At 34.6% G+C, this 27,119-nt stretch overlaps 2 protein-coding genes across 9 annotated transcripts in view; one reads left to right on the top strand and one right to left on the bottom strand.

The window, feature by feature from the left end:
• LOC113066589 (neogenin-like) overlaps positions 1 to 27,119 on the bottom strand; it is a 1,074,835-nt gene that overhangs the window by 201,981 nt on the left and 845,735 nt on the right. The gene's annotated exons all lie outside the window — the stretch shown is intronic.
• LOC113066615 (MIP18 family protein FAM96A-like) lies at positions 21,140 to 24,020 on the top strand. Its single transcript, XM_026238552.1, has 5 exons — positions 21,140 to 21,289; positions 21,595 to 21,759; positions 22,739 to 22,788; positions 22,880 to 22,925; positions 23,277 to 24,020. The coding sequence occupies exons 1-5, from the start codon at positions 21,190 to 21,192 to the stop codon at positions 23,375 to 23,377; spliced, it is 462 nt and encodes a 153-aa protein (XP_026094337.1). The 5' UTR covers positions 21,140 to 21,189; the 3' UTR covers positions 23,378 to 24,020.

Raw genomic sequence — 27,119 nt, 5'->3', positions numbered from 1 at the left:
AAAGTGAATTTATGAGATAATTTTCACACTGTGAGGGATGCTCCTTCATCTTCTCCTGACCACTGCATCCAAACATTCATGAACACTATTCCTCCATTTACACACTCGGATCGCCATGTGAATCATGATACTGAAATTATCATATTTACATGATGTAAGTGTGGAGATTCTGGGAAAACAGACAAAATGTGAGGGTCAAGCAAAACATGGTGGTAATCTATCTATCTATCTATCTATCTATCTATCTATCTGTCTGTCTGTCTGTCTGTCTGTGTGTCTGTCTGTTGCCATGGTCAGCGCGCCTAATTAATGAGTAATTGCTGTGAGATGTGGGAGGAAGCAGCGAGGGGTTGGTGTAGGGATGAAGGGGAAGCTAATGAGGTGAGACAAAGTGGTAAAACACGAGCTTGATTTCTTCCTGTGTTCACTGCCATCTGTGAAGCATTATGATGGTAAACTATCTCTCTGTTGTGCGGCGTTGGCGTACAGATGTGCCATTGTTTCACTCCTCATGGCCTAATTTGACGGCGAATGGCAACAAAAGAATGGGTCCATGGGTTCTAGCACCAGGAGAGCAATCAAAGGCATGCTTTGACAGACCTCAAATTACCTACAAATTATCCAGCGTGAAACCCCTGTGCCAGGTTACACGGTGCACACAGGTGCACGAGCACAACACCTCATAGTGAATATGCAAATTAGCTGATGCATATGCACAGGTGCTTTTAAAATGTCTGCTGGAAGAAATGTGTTTTAATTAAAATGCGCAAACATGCAAACCTTAAGGATGCAGAAACACTCTTTGCAATTGCATAAACTCCTCAGAATGTACAGCATATCTGTCATTAAACCAAATAGCCAATGTAATATTAGTAAGGTAGCCGGATAAATATTATTTATCGGTTAACTCATTCACTAATTCACTTTACCTCCACAGTAGTTGAAAGAAAACCGACAGCGCCTCTAGCGGCACTGATGAGAATGCAGCGCGAACTTGAAATCTAGAATAAAAACACTGCAAAAATCAATGTGAAAAGTATTTCTTATGCAGTATTTTTTATTTTATATATGATTATATATATATATATATATATATATATATATATATATATATATATATATATATACACACCAGAAAATAGGATTAAGAACACTGTACATTTTTCAAAGTTGTAAATAAAGATGATTGGAGTAAATTTGACTAAAAAAATACAATTTCAGTTTTTCTACTTAACTTGTTTTCAGATTTGTTACTTGCCATTTCTTTGTACGGTAATTGTTTAGCTCTAAACAAATATGTCTGTGTTTTTTAATGAGAGAGACCAGAGGAGATGGACTTTTTCACTGGAGGAGGAGTTATGGATTATGGATGCATCTATTAGCTGGAAACAATTTTTAAAGTTAAAAACATCTTAATGATGGAATTGTTTCTTATAGACATGCAGCTTTTGTTTTCTCCAGATGTTAACTGATGGACTATATCACCTATTTTTATCACCTGTTTGGACTCCCATTCTGACGGCATCCATTCACATCCATTGGAGAGCACGTGATGCAATGCTACATTTCTGTAATTCTGATGAAGAAACAAATTCATTTACACCTTAAATGGCCTGAGACTGAGGACATTTTCAGCAAATTTTCATTTTGCTTAAAAGGATGGTGAAAAAAGATTCCCTTTTATTTGTGGTTCTTCTTGACAGTTGCATTCTAAGCAGTATGTACAATGTGCACAATGCTAAAAATAAAAGAACTAACCATCAGTCCTGAGATTACAACATGCTGGCTTTATATGTGCATGTGAGCATCACGTTCAGTAACAGTGAGTATAAGCCGGTCAAGTCTCTGAACATTCATCATAGTTTGGTTAATCCCTGCAATAAATGTCTACAGAGGCCTGCAGGGAAACACATGTAGATGATGAGGTCGAGGGCTTCTTCCTTAACCCTACATATGAAAGCTTGTAAAATAGGGGCCATGCAACCTTTTTAACTCTAAGATGAGAGGAAACTCTGATTTATTCCCCTGACCTTAATACAGCACAACAGTAGGGCTCCAGAGGTAAAAAGGACATTCAAAAGCTCCGTAGAGAGAGAAACTGATTTTAAGCAATAATTTTTCAAGACAGATCCACTGAGACCCAAGGTTATAAAACGATGGTGTATTCTTCTGTTGAAGCCACAAAGCCAGTGTCATTTCAAACTTCATTTTTGAGAAATTGTTATGCAACGCAACATAACTTATCATTAATAATTAAATTGTATAGCACAAATGTTGCAGAGCAATAGTACTAATAGTCACAATAGTTTGGATTTAGCTATACAACACTAGATAAATACCAAGCTACTTAAATTCATAACATTAAACATTACCAATTCAAAAATTTACATTAAATTAAAAAACATCAGCTTAATAGAACGTAAATATTTACAGAAAATGTTCTACACTGTACAAAATAAGTGTAATTTTAACTGTAAAATTTTGTAAAAACGCTACGGAAAAAAACTGATAATAGGTTAACAGTAAGTTCCCGTACTATATACAGGGAAAAACTGTAAAAGATCTAACAAAGCATTTAATGTAAATTTACAGTAAAATTCTGTTAATTATACAGCTTTTAGAAGTAAAAAAAGAACAAATCAATGTATAATTTACAGTGTAAAACTGTAAACTGATATTCCCAGAATTCCCTGCGTGACACTCCACGTTTGAAAGTATTTTGTTTAAATAATCATGTTTTTAAATAGTTCTTGTTATCAGTTATGTACATTTGAGCTTTATGTTACATCTTCTGTTGCTTAATGAAAGTTTTTTGCATTATTTAAGTATCACGTGTGTTACCATGATGGTGTTTTGTGTTTCCATAAATGTGCACCTTCTATATGTTAATATATACTTCTGCTTGTGGTGAAGCTACTTGTGATGAGCTTTGATACTTCATGTGGCTTTCTCTTATACAGTACCATCTTTATTATTATGGTGGTTGTCAGTATTTTCAAGGTACAAAACAGATTTAATTTTGTGTTTTGTTGAATTTACTGGTTTATATTCACATTTTCTTGTTTGTAAATTACAGCTTTATATTGTAAAATTAACAGTTTTTGACGTAAATGTGTTTACAGTTTTCTGTATTTTTACAAAATTATTCTGGCAACCACAGCTGCCAAAAGCAGTTTTTGTAAAAACAACAAGAAATTTTTTACAGTGTACATATTTCTATAATAGTATTTATAAAATTTGTATCTCTTTATTTTACTGCATATATTTTATAATAACATACAATATGGTAGTTTTTTGGTAGCAGAGAATGAATAGAAATGTTCCCCAGGGGATCTGATGCGATACTGTAGCTGACGACTGTATGGTTATAATTTGATCTCTAATAGTATCGATCTTGAAAGTAAAAAAGGTCATAAAGTAATTACTGCTGTGAAATGTCATGTGATGAAAAGAGATTAAAAGTAAGTAGAGCTAGCAGCTTTTCTGGTTTTGCTGTAGGAGGAAGTACTTTCCCTCCATGCAATATGAAATACCTCTAGACTTGTTTTCCTCCAGCTGCGCTCCATTTTTCGGGCTGCTCTCTTTAGGGTGCGAGTATGCTCATTATACCATGGTGTCAAACTGTTTTCCTTAACCTTCCTTAAGCTTAAAGGAGCAACTGTATTTAAAGTGATAGAATAGAGAGAGTCCATAGTTTCTGTTACATCATCAAGTTGTTCTGAGGTTTTGGATATGCTAAGGAATTTGGATACATCAGGAAGATAACTTAAAAAGCAGTCTTTTGTGGTAGAAGTGATGGTTCTTCCATACTTGTAACAAGAAGTAGAATTTACAGTTTTGGCTATATGAAGTTTGCACAGAACTAAATAATGATCTGAGATATCATCACTTGGCTGAATAATTTCAACACTATCAACATCAATTCCATGTGACAGTATTAAATCTAGAGTATGATTTCGACAATGAGTAGGTCCTGAAACGTGTTGTCTGACACCAATAGAGTTCAGAATGTCTATAAATGCTGATCCCAATGCATCTTTTTCATTATCGACATGGATATTAAAATCACCAACTATTAAAACTTTATCTGCAGCCAGAACTAACTCGGATGTAAAATCACCAAACTCTTTAATAAAGTCTGTATGGTGCCCTGGTGGCCTGTATACAGTAGCCAGTACAAACATAACAGGGGATTTATCATTAACATTGGTTTCTCTGGATAATGTTATATGAAGCACCATTACTTCAAACGAGTTATACTTGAAGCCTGCCCTCTGAGAAATCCTGAAAACGTTGTTATAAATTGAAGCAACACCTCCCCCTTTGCCTTTTAGACGCGGCTCATGTTTATAACAGTAATCTTGGGGGGTGGACTCATTTAAAATAATGTAATCATCAGGTTTTAGCCAGGTTTCTGTCAAACAGAGCACATCTAGATTATGATCAGTTATCATATTATTTACAAAAAGTGTTTTTGTAGAAAGGGATCTGATATTCAATAAGCCAAGCTTTATCATTTGTTTATCCATAATGCATCTGTTTTTTTATTTGTTGAACCTCGATTAAATTGTTCATCTTAACTTGGTTTGGATGTTTTTTGTATTTTCTAGTTCGGGGAACAGACACGGTCTCTATAGTGTGATATCTAGGTGAAAGAGTCTCTATGTGCTGAGAATTAACTGACCTCTGTGACGGGAGGCAGCTAGCAGACGGTCGGTCTGCCCTAAAAACTCATCCAATTGTCTATGAAACCTATGTTATGCTGTGGGCACCACTTAGACATCCAGCCATTGAGTGATGATGATCTGCTATGCATCTCGTCACCACGGTAAGAAGGGAGGTGACAAACACCACATATCCAATGAAATGATCAAAACCTGATCCAGAATCAATTCCGGTTTTCTGTCTGTTTGAAGGAAGCCTGTAGTGAAGAGAGATTCACGCCTGATTTCTGCGAGAGTCATGGTGCTAACAGCATTTTTCTTCATGAGTTCTCGTCACTCGAGCGATCACAGGGCCGATACGGTGGAAGTGCTGACAGACGGGGAAACCTGGATTGCAAAACACAGTGTCTGCACAGATGCATGTACCGCACACACACACACACACACACACTGTCAGCAGGGACGACCAGGTGTAAAATCAGCACACCTGGAGATCCACATCAGTCTATGATATTAAAAAAACATTGACATTGGTTAAAGTAGATATAAACCATGGATTAAGAGTTTTAATGTGGGTGAAGCCAACTTAATCACTTTTGATTTGTGGTAGCAATGCGATTCTCTAATCAGCATTTTTTTTATCTGTGTGTGTGCATTATGCTACCTTAAAATAAGGCATAATTATAATGCTTTCCTACCGGAACAGCCATCAAAATAGACAAAATGTTCTAAAAAATAAATTCTATTTAAATAAATACCCTATAAAACATAAATAATCAATTTCTGCTGAGACTGCCGTGACTAAATATTTGCTTGGTTTTGTCTAAAGCTCAGTTGAATTTGTTCTGCATCATTAGACGTGACATTATGGTGTGTTGGACAACAGTCTGAGAGAGTTTCATTTGGAGAAACAAGTCATTGACTAACTGGGCAGCAATGCAGCTGTCTTTGGGTTTGGACACAGTTTGAGTCATTAAATGCGTGTAGAGAGATGAGCCTAACACACACACACACACACACACATACACTCACTCATTCTTCCCAGCTGTGTGTTCTCCTCAAATAAAAGGGAGCTTGTCAGATATCACAGAAAACCAAGATGCCCAGAGGCCCGAGACGTTCAAAAGTTCACATACTGACCTTGAATACCAAGCACACACACTCCCCGAAAAAGCCCAGGCCTAAACAACCACACCACATCTGAGCAAAGCACGAATACTGTCTGTCAGTGAGAGGGATCATCTAAGTGGCTTTTTTCATATAATATTCACAAATTATATATATAATTTGTAAATTGTACAATATACACTGCTATTTAAAAGTTTGGGGTCTGCATGATTTATTTATTTATTTATTTATTTTTAAAAGCAGTCTCTTTTGCTCATCAAGGTTGAATATATTTGATCAGAAATACAGTAAAAACTGTAAAAATTGTGAAATACTATTGTAGTTTAAAATATCTGTTTTCTATGTGAATCTCTGTTAAAGTGTAATTTATTTGTGTGATCAAAGCTGACTTTTCAGCATCATTACTCCAGTCTTCAGTGTCACACAGTGTTACATGTATCCTTGATGAATAAAAGTAGATATATTTAAAAAAAAATCTTTCTGACCTCGATCTTTTGAAATACAGTGTATGTATTCTAAACTTCTCTTTTTCAGTACATTTGAGTCGAATTTCAAATGAATTGGCCACAATACACTTAAAGTTGAAATGAATCGATTTTACACACTGGAAATCCAAAGTTATTATTATTTGTTTAATAACATGAACTTAAAACAAATGTATACAATTGGGATTGCTGTATCAATTGAAATTATATTTAATTTCAGGAACGGTATTGGAATTTAAAAGGCATTTTCAATGCAACTTTAAATGTTGCACAACTCTAAAAGTGACTTAAAGAACAAACCAGACAAACAAGCTTGATATGAACCGGCCAAGCTTTTGTTGTCTTATGTGCACATGAGTGAAGCATGTTTGTTTCTAATGTAGTTCTCAGCATTTCTGCTCTGTTTCAGTATGAGAAGTATTCCTGTTGTTCAGTGAAATATTTCACCTGACCTGCTCTCTGTTGAAGACAATGACTTCTGATTGTTTCACCTGAGAACGACTCCAGCGCATCTTCATTCTCATCACGCCTCTCCTCAACCGAAGTGTTCTTCACATCCCTACATGACAGAGGTACAACCAAAGTCTGGAGTCCCTTAGTGAAGAGCAGAGAGATAAGAGACGCAGAGCGAGTGAGACTTTCCCTTTGAAGCTGTTGATATTAGCACATCAAACAGAAATGCTTTCTCGCTGCTTTTTACACAATTGGAAAATATAAAAACACCCTTCAGCAGAGTTCAAACCAAAACACGCGAGAAATCTCTGATCGAGTCCCTGCTTTTCTTTATCGCTCTTGCTATGTACACACACACACTGAATTTCGACATCTTTAATGTTCTCAGTGGGAGGTGAAAATATCTCTTTTGGGTTTTTTTCTAACCTTAGTCTTATACCAGAGTATGAGACATTTCTTGTCATGCCACTCGGCTGACATTTTGATTGCACATTGTTGTGGAGACAGCAGTTCATCTCCAGTGCCAGTTAGATTACTTAAAAAATTTAATCTATTTCCGATTCCAATTTACAGAGAATTTAAAATTTTTTTCCCGTCAATCTACGGTCTATACTCCAGTCCAGCAGGTGGCGGCAATACACCTTATATTGGCTTGCAAACCACAATTAAACCAAAAAGAAGATGAAGATTATTATTAAATCTAATTACAAGTACTTATAATCTAATACAAGTAATATGATCTAATTACAAGTATTTATAATCTAATACAATATGATCTAATTACAAGTACTGATAATTTAATACAAGTAATATGATCTAATTACAAGTACTTATAATTTAATAGGAGTAATATGATCTAATTACAAGTACAAATAATCTAATACAAGTAATATGATCTAATTACAAGTACTGATAATCTAATACAAGTAATATGACCTAATAACAAGTAATTATAATTTAATAGGAGTAATATGATCTAATTACAAGTACTGATAATCTAATACAAGTAACATGACCTAATAACAAGTACTGATAATCTAATACAAGTAATATGACCTAATAACAAGTACTTATAATTTAATAGGAGTAATATGATATGATTACAAGTACTTATAATCTAATACAATATGATCTAATTACAAGTACTGATAATTTAATACAAGTAATATGATCTAATTACAAGAATTATAATATAATACAAGTAATATTATTTAATACAATTACTGATAATTAAATAGGAGTAATATGATCTAATTACAAGTACTAATAATCTAATACAAGTAATATGATCTAATTACAAGTACTGATAATCTAATACAAGTAATATGACCTAATAACAAGTACTGATAATCAAATACAAGTAATATGACCAAATAACAAGTACTTATAATTTAATAGGAGTAATATGATCTAATTACAAGTACTGATAATCTAATACAAGTAACATGACCTAATAACAAGTACTGATAATCAAATACAAGTAATATGACCAAATAACAAGTACTTATAATTTAATAGGAGTAATATGATCTAATTACAAGTACTAATAATCTAATACAAGTAATATGATCTAATTACAAGTACTGATAATCTAATAAAAGTAATATGACCTAATAACAAGTACTTATAATTTAATAGGAGTAATGTGATCTAATTACAAGTACTTATATTCTAATACAAGTAATATGATCTAATACAAGTAATATGATCTAATTACAAGTACAGATAATCTAATACAAGTAATATTATCTAATTACAATGAACATTCTAAATATCCTAACCTGTATGAGTTCCTTTCTTCTCACCAAAGAAGATACAGTTTTTGAAGAATGTTGGGAAACAAACAGCTGCTGGTAGCCACTAACTTCCATAGTATGGGAAGAAAAGAAAAAATACTATGGAATCAATGGCAACTGTGTGTTTATCAACATCAAAATGTCTTATTTTGTGTCCAACAGAACAGGCTTGGAACAATTTATAGACTAACAAATTACAGAATTTTCATTTTTAGGTGAACTGTCCCTTTAAGAATGGAGTAAATAAAAAATAATGACCTTTCACTTTTGGGTAAACTATGCCTTTAATAGTGTGGCGAGTGGGGCGGGGCCGAGAGGCGTGGGAACGAGGAGTGAGGCCAGGTGTAGTGATTGGAGATGAGCTACACCTGCGCCCCACCGCCGGTCTCTCGTCCTTCACGGTCGTCACTCCAGTTTTATATCCTTCCATCTCCTACGTGGGACTCAAGACCGGCGGTGGGGCGCAGGTGTAGCTCATCTCCAATCACTACACCTGGCCTCACTCCTCGTTCCCACGCCTCTCGGCCCCGCCCCACTCGCCACAAATAGGCAGAGATATAACAAGAGAATCGCCTACTACAGTTTGTATTTTACTCTGGAAACATTCACTTGTAATACATTTCACAGGCTTATGGATATTTGTCATGTTTTTTTCCACATATTTTCCACTCAAGTCAAAAGAACTGATGAGCTGAGCAGGTGAGCGGGTGGAAAACATGTCTTCGCTGGCTTTGTAATGGACTTTAATGAGAGAATTAACCACAGGTCAAAGCAGTCAAGCCAATTTCTGAGAGATTTCCACAAACTCTGAGCAGCTTTTCTCGAGTGGCTCTCAAGGCATTTTTTAGATGAAGAACGTGAGGGATTCTTTAATTATGCTGATTGGGGGCTCGCAATGACCTTTTGAAAGTCTTAATGAGAATTTATCCTATAATACATTGCAGTGTGGGCCTGTTCATGACCCACGCAGCAGTTGTGATAAACGGTGCATTATGGATGATTAACATGCGACACGGGGTTTGTGGCGTGTGCTTTGACGTCAGGTTTCTCCTGTTCTGGGCAGAAATGTGAGGTTTGATTGGAGATTCATGCAATTCAGAATCCAGATGTGTTTCTTACTTATAAACTCTTAAAGGAAAGTTCAGGTTCATAACAATTTAAGCTCTATTGACAGCTGTGGACAACAACCTAAAATAGTTCCCCAAAAAATACATGTATAGCAACGGAAGGGTTTAAACTTAATTCATTCATGCAAAAATGTGTTAAGGGATAATAATATAAATTTATTTTCTATTGTTTTATTTTAGTATCATTGATATAGTTTGTTAATATTTTGAATGTTTTTTATCTTCTGTTTTCAGTTTAATTGTAAAGTTTCAGTAATTGCATTTATTATTATTATAATAATAAATATAAATAATTCATTTTCTTTTTTTAATTAATAAAAATGGTTTAAATTTTAAAACCCAGTTTCTGCAAGTTTCTCTTTTACAAATTATATATAAATTATATACATTATATTATGCAAATTAGAGACAAAGCATAATAAACTAGATATAAAGTGTAAAGCAAATAATGGTACAATAAAATATACATATTTTCTTCTTGAACGAGTAACATTTGGAAAAACGTCCCATTATGAAAGTCTTGATGTTTCATGCCAATTTTAAATATTGCCAGTTAAAAAAAAAAAAGCACACACACGGGACCTTGTGAAGCATAAGATTTAATGAAAGTCTTCACTGCAGCATCAATCTGTAGAGTAAAATCAATTCAATATGTGTCCAGAGGTCCGGCTCTTTGAACTATTACACACAAGACTGATTGCTTCTGCGTGTGTGTGGTCACTCCGCTCATTTTTCACTCACACTGCTCCGTTCCCAAACCTAGTGAGCAGTCTTGCTGTCTACATTACAGTCTACATAGGGAACTGAAATAAACACTCTTCCTCAGCTTACAGCCAACATTCTCAAAACGTTCTGGCAAGGTTCTCTCAATGTCACGAACAAACGTTCAGTAAAATCAATATTAGTTTAAAATAAGACAAAAGGAGCAACATTTACTGAGGTCTTAGAAATATAAAACATGTCAGATATGATGGTCAGAGTTTGATGTTATATACACCAGCCAGACCATAATAATAACCTCACAGTAAACACACATCAGTGCCAATTACTTCCGACAGCTCAGATACACACACCGGCACACAATAATTACCCATAATGCTCTCCTCCTGCTTTCTATTACCCTCTCTGGATTTCAGCACAACAACACAATAAATACTCTTTTGCTAGTTATGAATATTCATAACATTTATACTCTTCAAGGTATGCAGATGTTATATTAACATCCAACTGAAATATGGATATTGGATGAAATACTATATAAATTACACTATACTTTACATTAATATTTAAAGTCATTAAGAGTTAAAAATCATGCAGAATACAGCAAAATATTACACCTATTGGTCTAGAAGTGCAAATCATGACTGAAAAATCATATATCTATTATGTTGTGTGTGTGTGTAAGAAAACATTAATAGAATAATATTTATTTGACTATATATATATATATATATATATATATATATATATATATATATATATATATATATATTATTTGACAATATATATAAATTGTTATGCAATGAATAATGTAAATGTTATATAATGTAAAAATATAAATACTTGGAAAAATACTACAATACAAAGTTAATTATATGCAATGTAAAAAATTATTGAAAAATATTATATATTATAGTAATCTACCATATATGTATAATATATACTTATGTTTTTTGTATTTATTACAAATATTTGTAACCATTTTTTTTTACTAAATTTAATATTTTGACAATATTTCTATTATAATTATAATATATTTTTAGACAAGTGTTATAAATGTTATAATTATTAATGTTATAAAAATTATAGAATACTGAAACCTTACATGTACATACAAGTTCAAAAACAAACATGAAACTGTGAAAGTAATGAGGGCTAAAACCAGCAGCAGAAGTCAACGAAGAAGAGAAAAATGTGGCTTTAACATCATCCATAGTGAAGTCAGAGCCCAAACCCTCGGTACTGTACTTATGTGCTGAACATACTGTGATCATTCATGCTTGACTCCATCTGAAACGCTAGAGACTCTGTCTGTGTGTGTGTGTGTTGGGATCGAGCCCACACACTCTCTCACTCCTCTACTTCATTTGACATGTCTTTCATAGCAGCCAGAATCACTTATCCATGAAAGTCCTGGGCTATTCACTCAGCCGGAGGCTCGCTGCCAGACAGATGGAATCCAGCATCAGCCTTCCACAATCCAGGAAAAACTCTGGAAGTCCAGCTCTGGACTGGGATCCTAGAATGTAAAACTCAAATATGTTCACAGTAAGAATAAATGCAGAGACATGTAGAATTCAGTCAGTTTAGTTTCTGGGAAATTAACAAGGAACAGAATGTGTCTAATTAGAGTAGATTTTGTTGATCTAGGCAGGTTTGATAAAACATTTAGATTACCAGGAGTAAATAAATTGATATTGATTACAAAATTACTTTATACTTAATACACACTGAACAAAAATATAAACGCAACACTCCCCCCCCCTTTATTTTATTGGCTGAACTCAAAGATCTAAGACTTTTTCTATGTACAAAAAAGGTTTATTCCTCTCAAATATTGTTCACACATCTGTCTAAATCGGTGTTCGTGAGCAATTCTACTTTGCCTAGATAATCCATCCACCTCACATGTGTGGCATATCAAGATGCTGATTATACAGCGTTATCATAACACAGGTGTGCCTTAGGCTGGCCACAATAAAAGACCACTCTAAAATGTGCAGTTTTATCACACAGCACAATGCCACAGATGTCGTAAGTTTTGAGCGAGTGTGCAGGTGTCATGCTGACTGCAGGAATGTCCACCAGAGCTGTTGCCCATGAATTGAATGTTCATTTCTCCACCATAAGCTGTCTCCAAAGGGGTTTAATTTTGTGGGCAAATGCTCACATTGAGTGCATTACATTCACAGCACTAGTGAAAACTGCTGACCCTCTGAGAAAGAGTCCATCTGTAGAGGATCTGGAAGGTAATGACAGCTGGACCTATGGGCTCTTTACACTGACACAAAGATGATGCTTTTTACAGCAGCGAACGAACGGCTGACTGTTCGTCAGTGTTACACAGATATAAAAACCCCGGCAATCATTTCTCATAGAAGAACTATAAAGTAATAAGAGCTCATTCAAATACAGAGGTGCTAAACCATACAGGGCTTTATAAGTAATAAGCAATATTTTAAAATCTATACGATGTTTGATAGGGAGCCAGTGCAGTGTGGACAGGACCGGGCTAATATGGTCATACTTCCTGGTTCTAGTAAGAACTCTTGCTGCTGCATTTTGGACTAGCTGTAGTTTGTTTACTAAGCGTGCAGAACAACCACCCAATAAAGCATTACAATAGTCTAACCTTGAAGACATAAATGCATGGATTAACATTTCTGCATTTGACATTGAGAGCATAGGCCATAATTTAGATATATATTTTTAGATGGAAAAATGCAGTTTTACAAATGCTAGAAACGTGGCTTTCTAAGGAAAGATTGCGATCAAGTAGCACACCTAGGTTCCTAACTGATGACGAAGAATTGACAGAGCAACCATCAAGTCTTAGATAGTGTTCTAGGTTATTACAAGTAGAGTTTTTAGGCCCTATGATTAACACCTCTGTTTTTTCTGAATTTAGCAGTAAGAAATTACTCCTCATCCAATTTTTATATCGACTATGCATTCCATTAGTTTCTCAAATTGGTGTGTTTCACCGGGCCGCGAAGAAACATAGAGCTGAGTATCATCAGCATAACAGTGAAAGCTAACACCATGTTTCCTGATGATATCTTCCAAGGGTAACATATAAAGCATGAAGAGTAGCGGCCCTAGTACTGAGCCTTGAGGTACTCCATACTGCACTTGTGATCGATATGATACATCTTCATTCACTGCTACGAATTGATAGCGGTCATTTAAGTACGATTTAAACCATGCTAATGCACTTCCATTAATGCCAACAAAGTGTTCAAGTCTATGCAAAAGAATGCTGTGGTCAATTGTGTCAAACGCAGCACTAAGATCCAATAAAACTAATAGAGAGATACACCCACGATCAGATGATAAGAGCAGATCATTTGTAACTCTAAGGAGAGCAGTCTCAGTACTATGATACGGTGTAAATCCTGACTGGAAATCCTCATTTATACCATTTTTCTCTAAGAAGGAATATAATTGTGAGGATACCACCTGTTTTAGGTATTTAAGTGGTTCTTATAGCATGCTATGCAATTGCTAAGTTGTTTTGGGTTATTGTTATGCAGTTGCTAAGGTGCTGTCGATGGATTGTAGGACATATATATGTGGTTGTTTAGCCATTTAGGTAGTTGCTATGGAATTGCTATGTTGTAGCAACAAAGTGGTTGCTAGGGTGTTGCTCTTGATTTTAATGATCGCAGGGGGTCAACGCTGGTTTGACAGTGATACTGCTTCACTTCCAATGGCTGGAGAAAACCTGCTTACAAAACAGAAACAGAAAGTAATAAAAAATAGAGGACTATACATCAGCAGACTGGAGCAGACAGAAAAATACACCCTTCACATCAAAACGCCAAACAACAGCCTGAGGGGAGCAGTATTGGTGGTCAGCATTTCCAGAGTTTGGCAGCACAGAGAAAAGGAAAGTCAAAATATTGCATGGCCTCATGAATAAACTATTTCCTCTTTGTAGAATTTATTTTGTAAAGGGTTTTGTGCTGTCTGAGACACCTGTCAGTGGTTCGGGAGACATATTTTCAGGTGAGCAGAGGTGAGCACGTTCATGGCTTTTAGCTGATGTCTCTGAAAGCTGCTCATTATCTGATCAGTTCTGCTCCTCACAATCGCTGGAACTAACGACGAATACTAATGTGTGACCCGTGAATCTGAACTGATGCTCTAAATCCTCCTATGTGTGAATTCCATGAGAAACAACACAGAAGTAGATCATTCTGCTGTGGCTTCATTCAGAACTCCTTTTATTGGCAAAAAACAAAGTAATGGGCAATACTGTGTCAGAAATGCACATGCATAATCATTAAACCGCTGTTGAGGATCCAGAGGTCGACTGATCTGGAACCAGTTGGAGTTCAGCCGGAATCAGAGGAAGACGCTCAGAGTTACGAGTGAAATGTTAAACTGGTCCTGGATCTGACATCTGATCTCACACTCTCACATCTTCCCAAGAGCCCACGGCCGGCAGTGAGTGAACAGATGCTGGTGTAATTACAGTGTGTAATGACACCCGGCAAACACACACACACACACACACACACACAGTTGCATTTCGGATGCTTAGCAGATGCTGTAACGCTGAGCAGAGTGTGTAGGCAGGGACTGTTTAACACTGGAATAAACATCATCAGGGTGAAAGAGAGGAGAAGTAGGCCAGAGAATGAGGTAGATGAGAGACTGATAAACACACACACACACACACATCATTTACTCACCCTCCACTTGATTCAGTCCTGTATGAGTTTCTTTCTTCTGCTGAACACAGAAGAAGATTTTTAAAGAACCAAACAGTTGACGGTAACCACTGACTTATATTGCATTTGTTTGCTCAATTGCTACCAGTTTTATCCCTTAAACCCGTGTGCAAGTCTTATCTTGCCACTGTGCTGAAATCCACTTATCCAGGCGGATGGTTTCAGTGTCTTTTTGGACAAAAACCATCTGAATACAACTTGGGAGACTATAGTTAAATCAGGTTAAACCATCTCAGACAAGCATTTCACACCAAATGCACAACTAATTGCTCAAGAAAGCTGAAATGAATAATGCCGTTTAGATCACACAGTTTTAACAAACTAATAAACTTAATGTGATGAATATTTGTCAGTCAAATCTTGGTTTTAAGTAATCATATTTTCAAAATGCATCATTCAAATTGTTTCCAATCAGCATAAATCTGTTAACTGTGAAAACAACTGAATTTATGGTAAAAAAAAAAGGCTAGCTGAGGAACAGGCAATATTGAGTTAAATTAAAATGCACGAGATTAATGTGTATTTATTTTACAGTAATCCACAGAACTACAGTCCATCAGTGAACATCTGGAGAAAACAAACGATGAAACCAATCCACCATAATTAATTAAATGATACGCTGGAGTGCTGTGGATTATTGGGATGTTTTTATCAGCTGTTTGGACTCTCATTCTGACGGCACCCATTCACATCCATTGGTGAGCAAGTGATGCAATATTACATTTCTCCAATTCTGATGAAGAAACAAACTCACCTGTGTTCAGAAAATGTTTATTTTTTTTAATTGAACTATTTCTTTAAATGACTTGTTGATCTTTGTTAGGGAAAAAATCTCATTGTGGAAAAACAACCTTTTGTCTGTAGGTGGATGAATGTTTGATTAATCGTTAAACACTCATGGTCTGATCGGACCTTTAGGCTGGTTTCATCTGGTCTTTGAAATGTCAATACAGTATCTGTTTAAAGAGGGATGGACAAATGAAATGATGCTAAAAGTGTAGAGATCTCAATCTCCTGCCAGTGAAAATATAAAAACAGCTTCCAGTCTCTCCTGGTGTAATTCAGACAAAGTGTATTAATATTGACCATAACTGATCTCTGTCTGATATAAATAAAACATATTACACTCGATTTCCTCAAAAAAGTACATTCATGATTCTGCAGACAGTATGATGTTACAATACTAGAAATCAGTGTATTATGCTTGAAAATAGGAGCCATTACATCTGTTACAATATACAGTTATGTACAAGTCCAAAAATAAAATAAAATAAAATAAAATAAAATATTCACCCAAAAATAAAATAAAATAAAATATTCACCCAAAAATAAAATAAAATAAAATAAAATATGGAAAGCGGTTTGGAAAATGGATTGATGGATGAAAATAACAAAGTAAATTAATTCCATAACCCTTTATGAGGAAAGAGGTTTGTGAAATGGATGAAAAATAAAAACAATTAAGTGAAATAAAATTAAACAATCAAGATGTTTTGTGCTATTTATCAAAACGAACAGGAAAAGTACGCATTTATTGCTACTAATATGAATCTTGTGCAGACATCAGATTAAACCAGTGCTGTTATTAACTAAAACTATAAAAAATAATGTTTGTTATTTAAAAAAAGTATAAAATATACATGTTAGATGAAAAATTATCTTAAATGAAAATGAGAAATGTTGCCTTGGAAATGATCCAAAACTGATCCAAAGGAATTCCAAAAATAGGTGAAAATTGAAATATTGCAAAAAACAAAACAAAACAAACAAAAACAACAACAACAAAAAACAGCTGAACAGATATATCAATAAAAACTATAATAATATATTAATAATTCTGGAGGAGAAAAAAATTTAGGAAAAAAAACTACAACATGCATCTTTAAAATCAACATGAAATCAAAAAAATAATATATATATATATATATATTATATATATATATATATATATATTATAATACACGTGTTTTATTCCACAACATGCCTCTTAAGACTCATTAAGATCAGCCATGTTTCTTCAGAACACACTACATCTCTAATGCACAATTCTGAGTATAAAACTAACAGTACTGTAAATAGAACATTTTTAGATTTATCATTGCTCTCTGCTCTGTTAACAGCCAGTGATCAGAGAGAGACAGGTGTAACGAGCCACACAACAGGACATAATTAGTCACAGAAGTCTTTTCTGTGCTAATAAACTGATGGAAACCCATCTGCTCTGGTGAATCACGCAGCTAAAGCTCTTCAGCTGATCACAGATGAAGAGAGAAATCTGCTCACACACTTCAGAACAAGCTTCTCAGACAGTGAAGAGAGGTTTCTCTGGAGGAAAACTCTCAGAATGAAGCAGTTAAATGAGCTCACCTCGCTTCAGCCCTGACTGAGACTCAAGCTGAGAGAAAACCAGAGTCCTCGGCCAATCCAGCTCAAATCTGTTTAGGGGCTTGTAGTTGAAGAGTAAAAATAAAAACTGATTTGAAAAAAATTAATTTACTGCATGTTGCATTTAAATAAGAAAATTTAAAAAATAAATACATGACACAATTAAATGAAATTAAACAATAAAACTTCAAATTAAAAGTCCACCTAAAATAAATCAAATTGAATTTTTTCTTCACTTGTACGTTGCATGAATAATAATAATAATAAAAAGATCCGCTGCAAAATAAATAAAAAAAATATATATAACTTGCAGTTTGAACAGTCTATCTAAAGTAAATCTAAAATATATATTTTTTTCTATTGTTTATTTCATGAACATAAAGATATCAACCACTGCAGTTAATAAATCACTAAATAAAATAAATATATGAACATTTAGTAGTTTGAACAGTCCATCAAAAAAATGCTTGTATGTTGCCTGAATTAAAAATAAATGCTGCAAAAATCAATCAATAATATAAAAACAAATAAATAACATTGGAACAGCTTGGAAAAGCTCATCTAAAAATATCTGAATTAAAAAATTTGTTTTCTATTAACTGTTGCATGAATAATAATAAAAAATAATATTCTGCAAAAATGTATAAATAAAATAAATAATAATTTTAAAATAAATAAATAATAAGAACAATAAATTGGATTAAAAACTAAAAATAATTATTATAAAAAAAACTCAGCTGTGTTTTGGTGTAAATAGCTGTACCACATTATATAGTACTATACACCAATAAACCTCATTCTCCAGCAGTATAGAGTATTTTACCTTACTTTACATCACTGTACATCACCTCTATAACCCGCTTATCTGACTACATCTGTTCAACTCTATAACAGGAAGCTCTCTTCTTGAATTCATTCATCTGGAGTAAATCTCAGTGATGCAGTCATTAAAACTAAATCAGTCTTTACAGGAGAAACTCTTCATCCTCCTGTCTTACCAAACATGTGTTCCCTGGGAATCAAACCCACAACCTTCTGTGCTGCTGACGCAATGCTCCACCACTGAGCCGCAGGAACACAAATCAATTCAATACTTAACATTATTTATAACAAATATAATTAGTCATTTTAGGTATATATGTTTGTATACACAAAGATTAACACACACACACACACACACACACATGCACGCACACACACATAATTACATAATGAATGCTCAGTAAGATATGAAGGTATATCTGAGCTCAGATCAGATCAGCAGGGCATGGGATCGACGCTAACAGATGGAGAACCGGCGCTCCACACCCCTCTGACCCGGACTAATTGCCCCGGGGGTATCTGCGGTTGTTTATCAATATCTGTTGTAACCTTTGACCCCTGGCTGAGGAGGTGGGCTGCGGAGCACGGGGTCAGCATGAGGACATTAAACACAGAGTATCGCCTGTCAGTTATTACTTTTATCCAATCAATAGAGCAGCGCTCCGTTTGACTCAATCAATGTTAGAACAGCAGCATCTATAACACACGGTGTGTGTGTGTGACTGTGTGTGAGTGTAATTGCGTGTGTCAGTGTGTGTGTGTGTGTTCAGACAAGAGCACAAGACACAAATCTTCACACTGCGATCAAACCACACGATGTGAACGTCTCCCAGTATCCAGAAAAACTATTAAAAGCAACAACAACAATTAAGAACATGTTCAGTTGCTAAGGTGTTGCTACAGGGTTCATTGTGGTTGCTAGGGTGTTATGGGTAGTTGCTAGGGCATTGCTAAGTATTTTATGGGGGTTGCTAGGGTATTGGTTGCTAGCGGTGTTCATATCAGCTGCTATGGTATTCCTCGGGTTTACATGGTTGCTAGGGTGCTAGGTTGTTATAGGTGGTTGCTAGGGTTACATAAAATTTTACACCACACTAACACAGTTATTTTCCTGTTTATTCATGTCAAAGCTGCTTAGGAACAATCTGTGTGTGACTTGACTCGAATGTTTTCCCCTGCAACCGTTTTAACAAACATCGTGTCAGAAACGCGTCAGATGCGTATCTTGTGACGCGGTTGTCACGCAGTGCGTCGAGCAGATGTGCGTCCTGCAGCTCATCGACTCACTTCATGGAAAAGCTGTGAAATACAGCGTTATAATCTCTAGGACTCTGCAAACCTGACTCTCTTTCCCCTCAGATCTAGGGACGAGGGAGTGTCTCCATCTGGTGGTCATCAGAGGAATGGAGCATCAACACAACAGCTGTGTGTCTCTGGAGCCATTCTGTTTCAGTTTGGTCTATTCAGGAGGAACATCGACCAGTTCACCAATGGAGACTCAAACCAGCTGCAGATAGACATGACACTGCAGAAGACAGACCGGGGCTAGTTGTCACACTTTTTGGTGAATTTTTGGTGGTGGTGGTGGGGGGGGGGGTGTATTTTGAAGTCGGTGTATGACCTTTCGCGACAATATGCTGCTATAGAGGGACTGATTTGTTTTGAAACATGAGTTACTATAAAAAAATAATTTTCTGTATTGTTTTTTTTTTTTTTTTTTTTATCTGGATTTTAAATAACGCATCGTGTTTTCGGGTTACAACCACTGATATATAATATATAATACATATCCATAATATATAATATAGATCTATAATAAAGATCAGTGGTTACAACGGAAAATGTCTTGGAAAATTACTTATAATTGCAAATAGCAACAAACTCAATAATAGTGTTGTGTGTACTGCTAGGCATCTCTACTTTCCTCTTTGTGTTAATTGGATAGAAAATGCGTGCCTTTTTAGTCACTTATCAGAAAGTTTCTAAAAGTTACCAAATAAATGTAAAAGAAATGATACATTTGTTGCATTGGTGTTTTTAGAATAAAAAGTTGCTAGGGTAGTCTGAAAAGTTGCTAGATTATGCAACAAAATTGCTAAATTGTTATGATGTTCGTTAAAAAAATAAATAAATAGTTGGCACACTGCTTCCTGATCCAATCCGAGCACAGCTGAGCATCACGTGACCATCACATGATGACAGAGACGGCAGGAGAACAAATCAACCAACAGCACAACACAGTCGGAAAGAAAGAAAAACTAGTTTCACTATTATTATTGTTATCATTAAATATGTTTAAAATATGTCCAGAATGAATAGCAACGTAATAAAAAATGTAGTCACTAAAATGTGTTTTTTTTCTCTAATGATTTAACCTGATCACGGAGAACAGCTTTACCAGTGTGTGTATGTGATTAATAAGAGAACTGCAATACATAAATTAATAAATGAATGAAGAAAGAAACAAATTAATAAGTAAATATGTAAATATAAAACGTTTTTCTTTTGTTTTGTTGTTGCATTGCTTATATTACAACAAATAATATAAGTGTGTGTGTGTGTGTGTGTGTGTTTATATATACATCATAAATATATAGCCTACACACTACACCCACATGTTACGTAAACAAAAACTTTTTTTTGGGACGAGATTAATCGAGGTTAAGCGTTTTACAGCACTAATATATAATACACACACACACACACAAATAAATAAATAAAAAGTAAGTGATTTGGTTCAGAGACATTTTACCACGTTCTGTGGTTGAAGGTGCTCGTCTGTTGATCGCTCTGGTCTGCGTGAACGCGGAAGAGCAGGAGCGGAAGCGCGCGCGCGTGACCGGAGGCGCGTCAGAGATGGACCGGACCGGATCATGGAGCTCGTGTCCGTCCTGCTGAATCGAGCCTGGCGTTTAACGGGACTCTCTGACAAGAGAAGCAGGAGGATGGAGGAGAAAGCGCTGGAGGTGTACGGTGAGTCAGGATGACCTTCACACACACACACACACACACACACACGCGCTGATACAGTCTTACAATAGTTTCACATCATCGCCACCTTCATTTAATACTTTCTCCCCAAAAAATACCATGATAATACCACACTACACGTCCACAATAAGGGTTTTCTTTCCCCATGGTATGTTGTATTTTCATGTATATTCTTATTGAGTGTATTCCGGTCCAGTTCAGTATATTTCCAGTACAGTCCAACAGTGTGGGATGTGGTGTATTGAGATGTTGATATGTGTGTGTGGTGTGTGTGTGTGTTCTGGCAGACGTGATCCGGACGATCCGTGACCCGGAGAAGCCCAACACTCTGGAGGAGCTGGACGTGGTGACGGAGAAGTGTGTGGAGGTGCAGGAGCTCGGAGACGACGAGTATCTGATCATCATCAGGTTCTCTCCAACCGTCCCACACTGCTCTCTGGCCACCCTGATCGGTGTGTGTGTGTGTGTGTGTGTGAGAGAGAGAGCAGAGGAACAGCACTGCACTACACTGATAACAGAGCAGACAATGCAGAAAACACCCGTCCACACGGCCCTCACGTATAAATGATTACACTTATTAACAGCATTCATAAGAGGGTGGATTTTCCTTAGAGAAATTACATTGGAAGAAAATTACATAAAAATTGAATTTTTTTATGAAAAATGAAGCCTATTATATTCATTTTAATGAACAATTTAGTGCATTTTTTCTTGCATAAATTAATGAACAACAAAAACCACCAAAATTAATTGTTTATATAATATAGAATATTATGACATGATATGTAATACTACTGTTACACATGTGCAAATTTGAGTTATATACCATATTTATTAAAACGGTTTATAAGCAGTATGTTAATACTGTACCTTCATAATATTGATGTTTTTTTTGTCTTGCATAAATTAAAGGAAGAACAACAAATTCAACCATAATGTGTATATATAGATATATATTAAATATATATCTATATATATAGAGAAAGATAATTAATAAAATATATAATAATATATAGTATGTAATGTATCACATTAAATAAAATAATAGAATATGGAGTATTATAGAATATATATTTTGAATCAGCTTTTTTATTTTCTGTTGAAATTCAAGTATTTTGACGTGTTTTTATATAGCTTTAATTTATTACTATTTCAGTTTTAGTTTTATTTATTGTAATCCTTCAGCTTCAACTTATTTTATTCTAATTTTTTTTTTTTATTCTAATTTTTTTTTCACAATGTTGCAAGAACCATGTCTATCTTATTTTTTAGTATGTTTTTAGTGATGCATTTGTCTCTAAACACCACAAAAGTGTCAGCTTTGATGAGTTCTGGCCGTATTGCACTCAGAGCTGGACTCCAGATGCACTGCTGGTTTCTTCAGATATTGTGATGATCGCTGATGAAGTCTGTTGTGTCCTCTTCCTGCAGGTCTGTGTTTGCAGGTCAAGCTTCAGCGCTGCCTGCCGTTCAAGCACAAGGTACGTCCTCATCATTGAATTGCTGGACGTGTGGATGTTGAGCTCACACTTTCTGTTTCTCTCTGACGTTCTGTGTCTTTATTCCTTCCAGCTGGAGATTTACATCACGGAGGGAACGCACTCGACCGAGGAGGACAGTGAGTGTTCATACAGCTCTTTCTGCTGCTGGAGTGAAGCATCTAAATGTGTTCGAGCGACACACTCATGCAACGCTGAAATAACTGCACATAATATTCACACAGTTACATGCTTCTTATCACTTTATAAGTCATTAAAACATCAGAAAACTAACATTTTAAAAATTTAATTAAATAGGCATTCAAGTTAAAGAAACAATAATTTCACTGAATTTTGAGCCCAAGCTCTTTTACTCAGACGTGATGCCTTGTGTAGTTGTTGATCTGTGTTTGAGGATCTAATCTTCAGATATCTTCAGCTCTGAGATCATGTATCAGTGTGTCTAAAGACTGTACTGTGTCTTCTCTCAGTTAACAAACAGATCAATGATAAAGAGCGCGTGGCGGCCGCGATGGAGAACCCAAACCTGCGTGAGATGGTGGAGCAGTGCGTGACCGAGCCGGACGACTGACAGACGGCTGATCAAACCCTGACAACTGTCTCCGAGTCTCTCTGTTCTTCTGACTTCAGCTTGTTGAAGAACAGCATTCCTCAAAACACAGCCACTTCCTGTTCAACTTCCTGGTGTATGAGCAAAATGTTGCATCAAGCCACAAAAGAAACTAAACCTGACTCAAGAATTGAGATATGAGCCCTCATGTCCTTCTCTAACCCAGAATGTTTCCATGCACGAAAAGTTGAATTTTGTCATGAACGGCTCCAAAAAAACACAATAAAAATGATTATTCATTAGCCAAAGTGTGACATTTGAGACTCGTGACCGAAATTTCTGAGACTGTATCGATCCTCAGCATCCGTCCTCATTCACTTTCACTGAATGGAAAAGAGCAGCCTGGACATTCTGCGCAAAATCACTCATTTAGTTTGAAACGGCATGAGGATGAGTCAATGATTATAAACGTAATGTTTGTGGGAAAATAACAACAAATGTCACGCTCTGTTATCCATCTTGTAGTCTGTGTGTGAAATTAACTACGTTTTAAAGTTGTTGTTTTTTGTGGTGGACAATGAGTTTGTAAATAATTTGATTTTGTAAGGGGAAAATCTATATTTGTAGAACTCAAGATCTTACGAATAAAATCCTTTACAGTGAAGCGATGCTTGTATTTGTGTTTTATATGCTTGGAGAAGTAGAAGTTATACAATCATTGCTGTTTTTATTATAAATATATATTTTTTTTTTTAATGGGCTAGAAATTTATTTTTATCAGTGAAATCTTTATTTATTTTTACAATTTGTTATCAATCACAACAAACTGAAGACCTGTCAAAAGTGTTGTGGTACCTGAACAACACTTAAACTGAATAATAATAAAAAACATTTTTTAACCATTATTCACACTTAATACATTTTAAATGTATATTTATATAAAAACAAAATTAGAATAACACACACACACACATATATACATATACATATATATATACATACATATATATATATATATAAATAAAATTTAAATATATATTTAAATTAACAGAAAATAAAACATTAAATATTAAATTAATTGTATAATTATTTTAAATATAATTCATACTAAATAAAAATGTATGAATGTATAATGAAATATAAACAACTTAAAATAATATAATTAGTATAATATAATCATTTGAGTCAGTTCGGCAGTTCTTAGCGGGATCGCGAATCATTTGAGTCAGTTCGGGAGTTCGGAGCGGGATCGCGAATCATTTGAGTCATTTCGGGAGTTCGGAGCGGGATCGAGAATCATTTCAGTCAGTTCGGGAGTTCAGAGCGGGATCGCGACTCATTTGAGTCATTTCGGGAGTTCGTAGCGGGATCGAGAATCATTTCAGTCAGTTCGGGAGTTCGGAGCGGGATGGCGAATCATTTGAGTCATTTCGGTAGTTCGTAGCGGGATCGAGAATCATTTCAGTCAGTTCGGGAGTTCGGAGCGGGATGGCGAATCATTTGAGTCATTTCGGGAGTTCGTTGTGGGATTGCGAATCATTTGAGTCATTTCTGGAGTTCGTAGCGGGATCGCGAATCATTTGAGTCATTTCGGGAGTTCGTAGCGGGTTCGCGAATCATTTGAGTCAGTTCGGGAGTTCGGAGCAAGTTCGCGAATCATTTGAGTCAGTTTGGGAGTTCGTGAATCATATCTGTATATGGATAGGCATTTTTAACTAATTTATTAGCTAGTTCTAACTACGTTTTCCACGCGTGTTTAGGTGTGATATGTGAACTCGTATTTTTTTGAACAACACTTAAACTGAATAATAATAAAAAACATTTTTCAACCATTATTCACACTTAATACATTTTAAATGTATATTTATATAAAAACAAAATTAGAATAACACACACACACACATATATACATATACATATATATATATATGTATATATATACATATATATATATATATATATAAATAAAATTTAAATATATATTTAAATTAACAGAAAATAAAACATTAAATATTAAATTAATTGTATAATTATTTTAAATATAATTCATACTAAATAAAAATGTATGAATGTATAATGAAATATAAACAACTTAAAATAATATAATTAGTATAATATAATCATTTGAGTCAGTTCGGCAGTTCTTAGTGGGATCGCGAATCATTTGAGTCAGTTCGGGAGTTCGGAGCGGGATCGCGAATCATTTGAGTCATTTCGGGAGTTCGGAGCGGGATCGAGAATCATTTCAGTCAGTTCGGGAGTTCGGAGCGGGATCGCGACTCATTTGAGTCAGTTTGGGAGTTCGTGAATCATATCTGTATATGGATAGGCATTTTTAACTAATTTATTAGCTAGTTCTAACTACGTTTTCCACGCGTGTTTAGGTGTGATATGTGAACTCGTATTTTTTTGTTTTAATGATGTGCCTTTTAACAGTATCAAGTATATTCAAAAACTAAACAAATCGTGCCTAAAAAGTGCACACATCTAGGCTAATGTAAAGTTACAAGAATTGAGATATGAGCCCTCATGTCCTTCTCTAACCCAGAATGTTTCCATGCACGAAAAGTTGAATTTTGTCATGAACGGCTCCAATAAAACACAATAAAAATGATTATTCATGAGCCAAAGTGTGACATTTGAGACTCGTGACCGAAATTTCTGAGACTGTATCGATCCTCAGCATCCGTCCTCATTCACTTTCACTGAATGGAAAAGAGCAGCCTGGACATTCTGCGCAAAATCACTCATTTAGTTTGAAACGGCATGAGGATGAGTCAATGATTATAAACGTAATGTTTGTGGGAAAATAACAACAAATGTCACGCTCTGTTATCCATCTTGTAGTCTGTGTGTGAAATTAACTACGTTTTAAAGTTGTTGTTTTTTGTGGTGGACAATGAGTTTGTAAATAATTTGATTTTGTAAGGGGAAAATCTATATTTGTAGAACTCAAGATCTTACGAATAAAATCCTTTACAGTGAAGCGATGCTTGTATTTGTGTTTTATATGCTTGGAGAAGTAGAAGTTATACAATCATTGCTGTTTTTATTATAAATATATTTTTTTTTTTTAATGGGCTAGAAATGTATTTTTATCAGTGAAATCTTTATTTATTTTTACAATTTGTTATCAATCACAACAAACTGAAGACCTGTCAAAAGTGTTGTTGTACCTGAACAGCACTTAAACTGAATAATAATAAAAACATTTTTTAACCATTATTCACACTTAATACATTTTAAATGTATATTTATATAAAAACAAAATTAGAATAACACACACACACACACACATATACATATATATATATACATACATATATATATATATATATACATATATATATATATATATATATATACATATATATATATATATATATATATACATATATATATATATATACATATATATATATATATACATATATATATATATATATATATATATATATATATATATATATATATATATACATACATATATATACATACATACATGTATATATATATATATATATATATATATATATATAAACACATACATATGTATACATACATATATATATATATATATATAATATATATATATATATATAAATAAAATTTAAATATATATTTAAATTAACAGAAAATAAAACATTAAATATTAAATTAATTGTATAATTATTTTAAATATAATTCATACTAAATAAAATGTATGAATGTATAATGAAAAATAAACAACTTAAAATAATATAATTAGTATAATATAATCATT

This window comes from Carassius auratus, chromosome 50, assembly GCF_003368295.1.
Source record: "Carassius auratus strain Wakin chromosome 50, ASM336829v1, whole genome shotgun sequence".
NCBI classification, from domain to species: Eukaryota; Metazoa; Chordata; class Actinopteri; order Cypriniformes; family Cyprinidae; genus Carassius; species Carassius auratus.
This window is presented reverse-complemented; position numbering and strand designations above follow the sequence as displayed.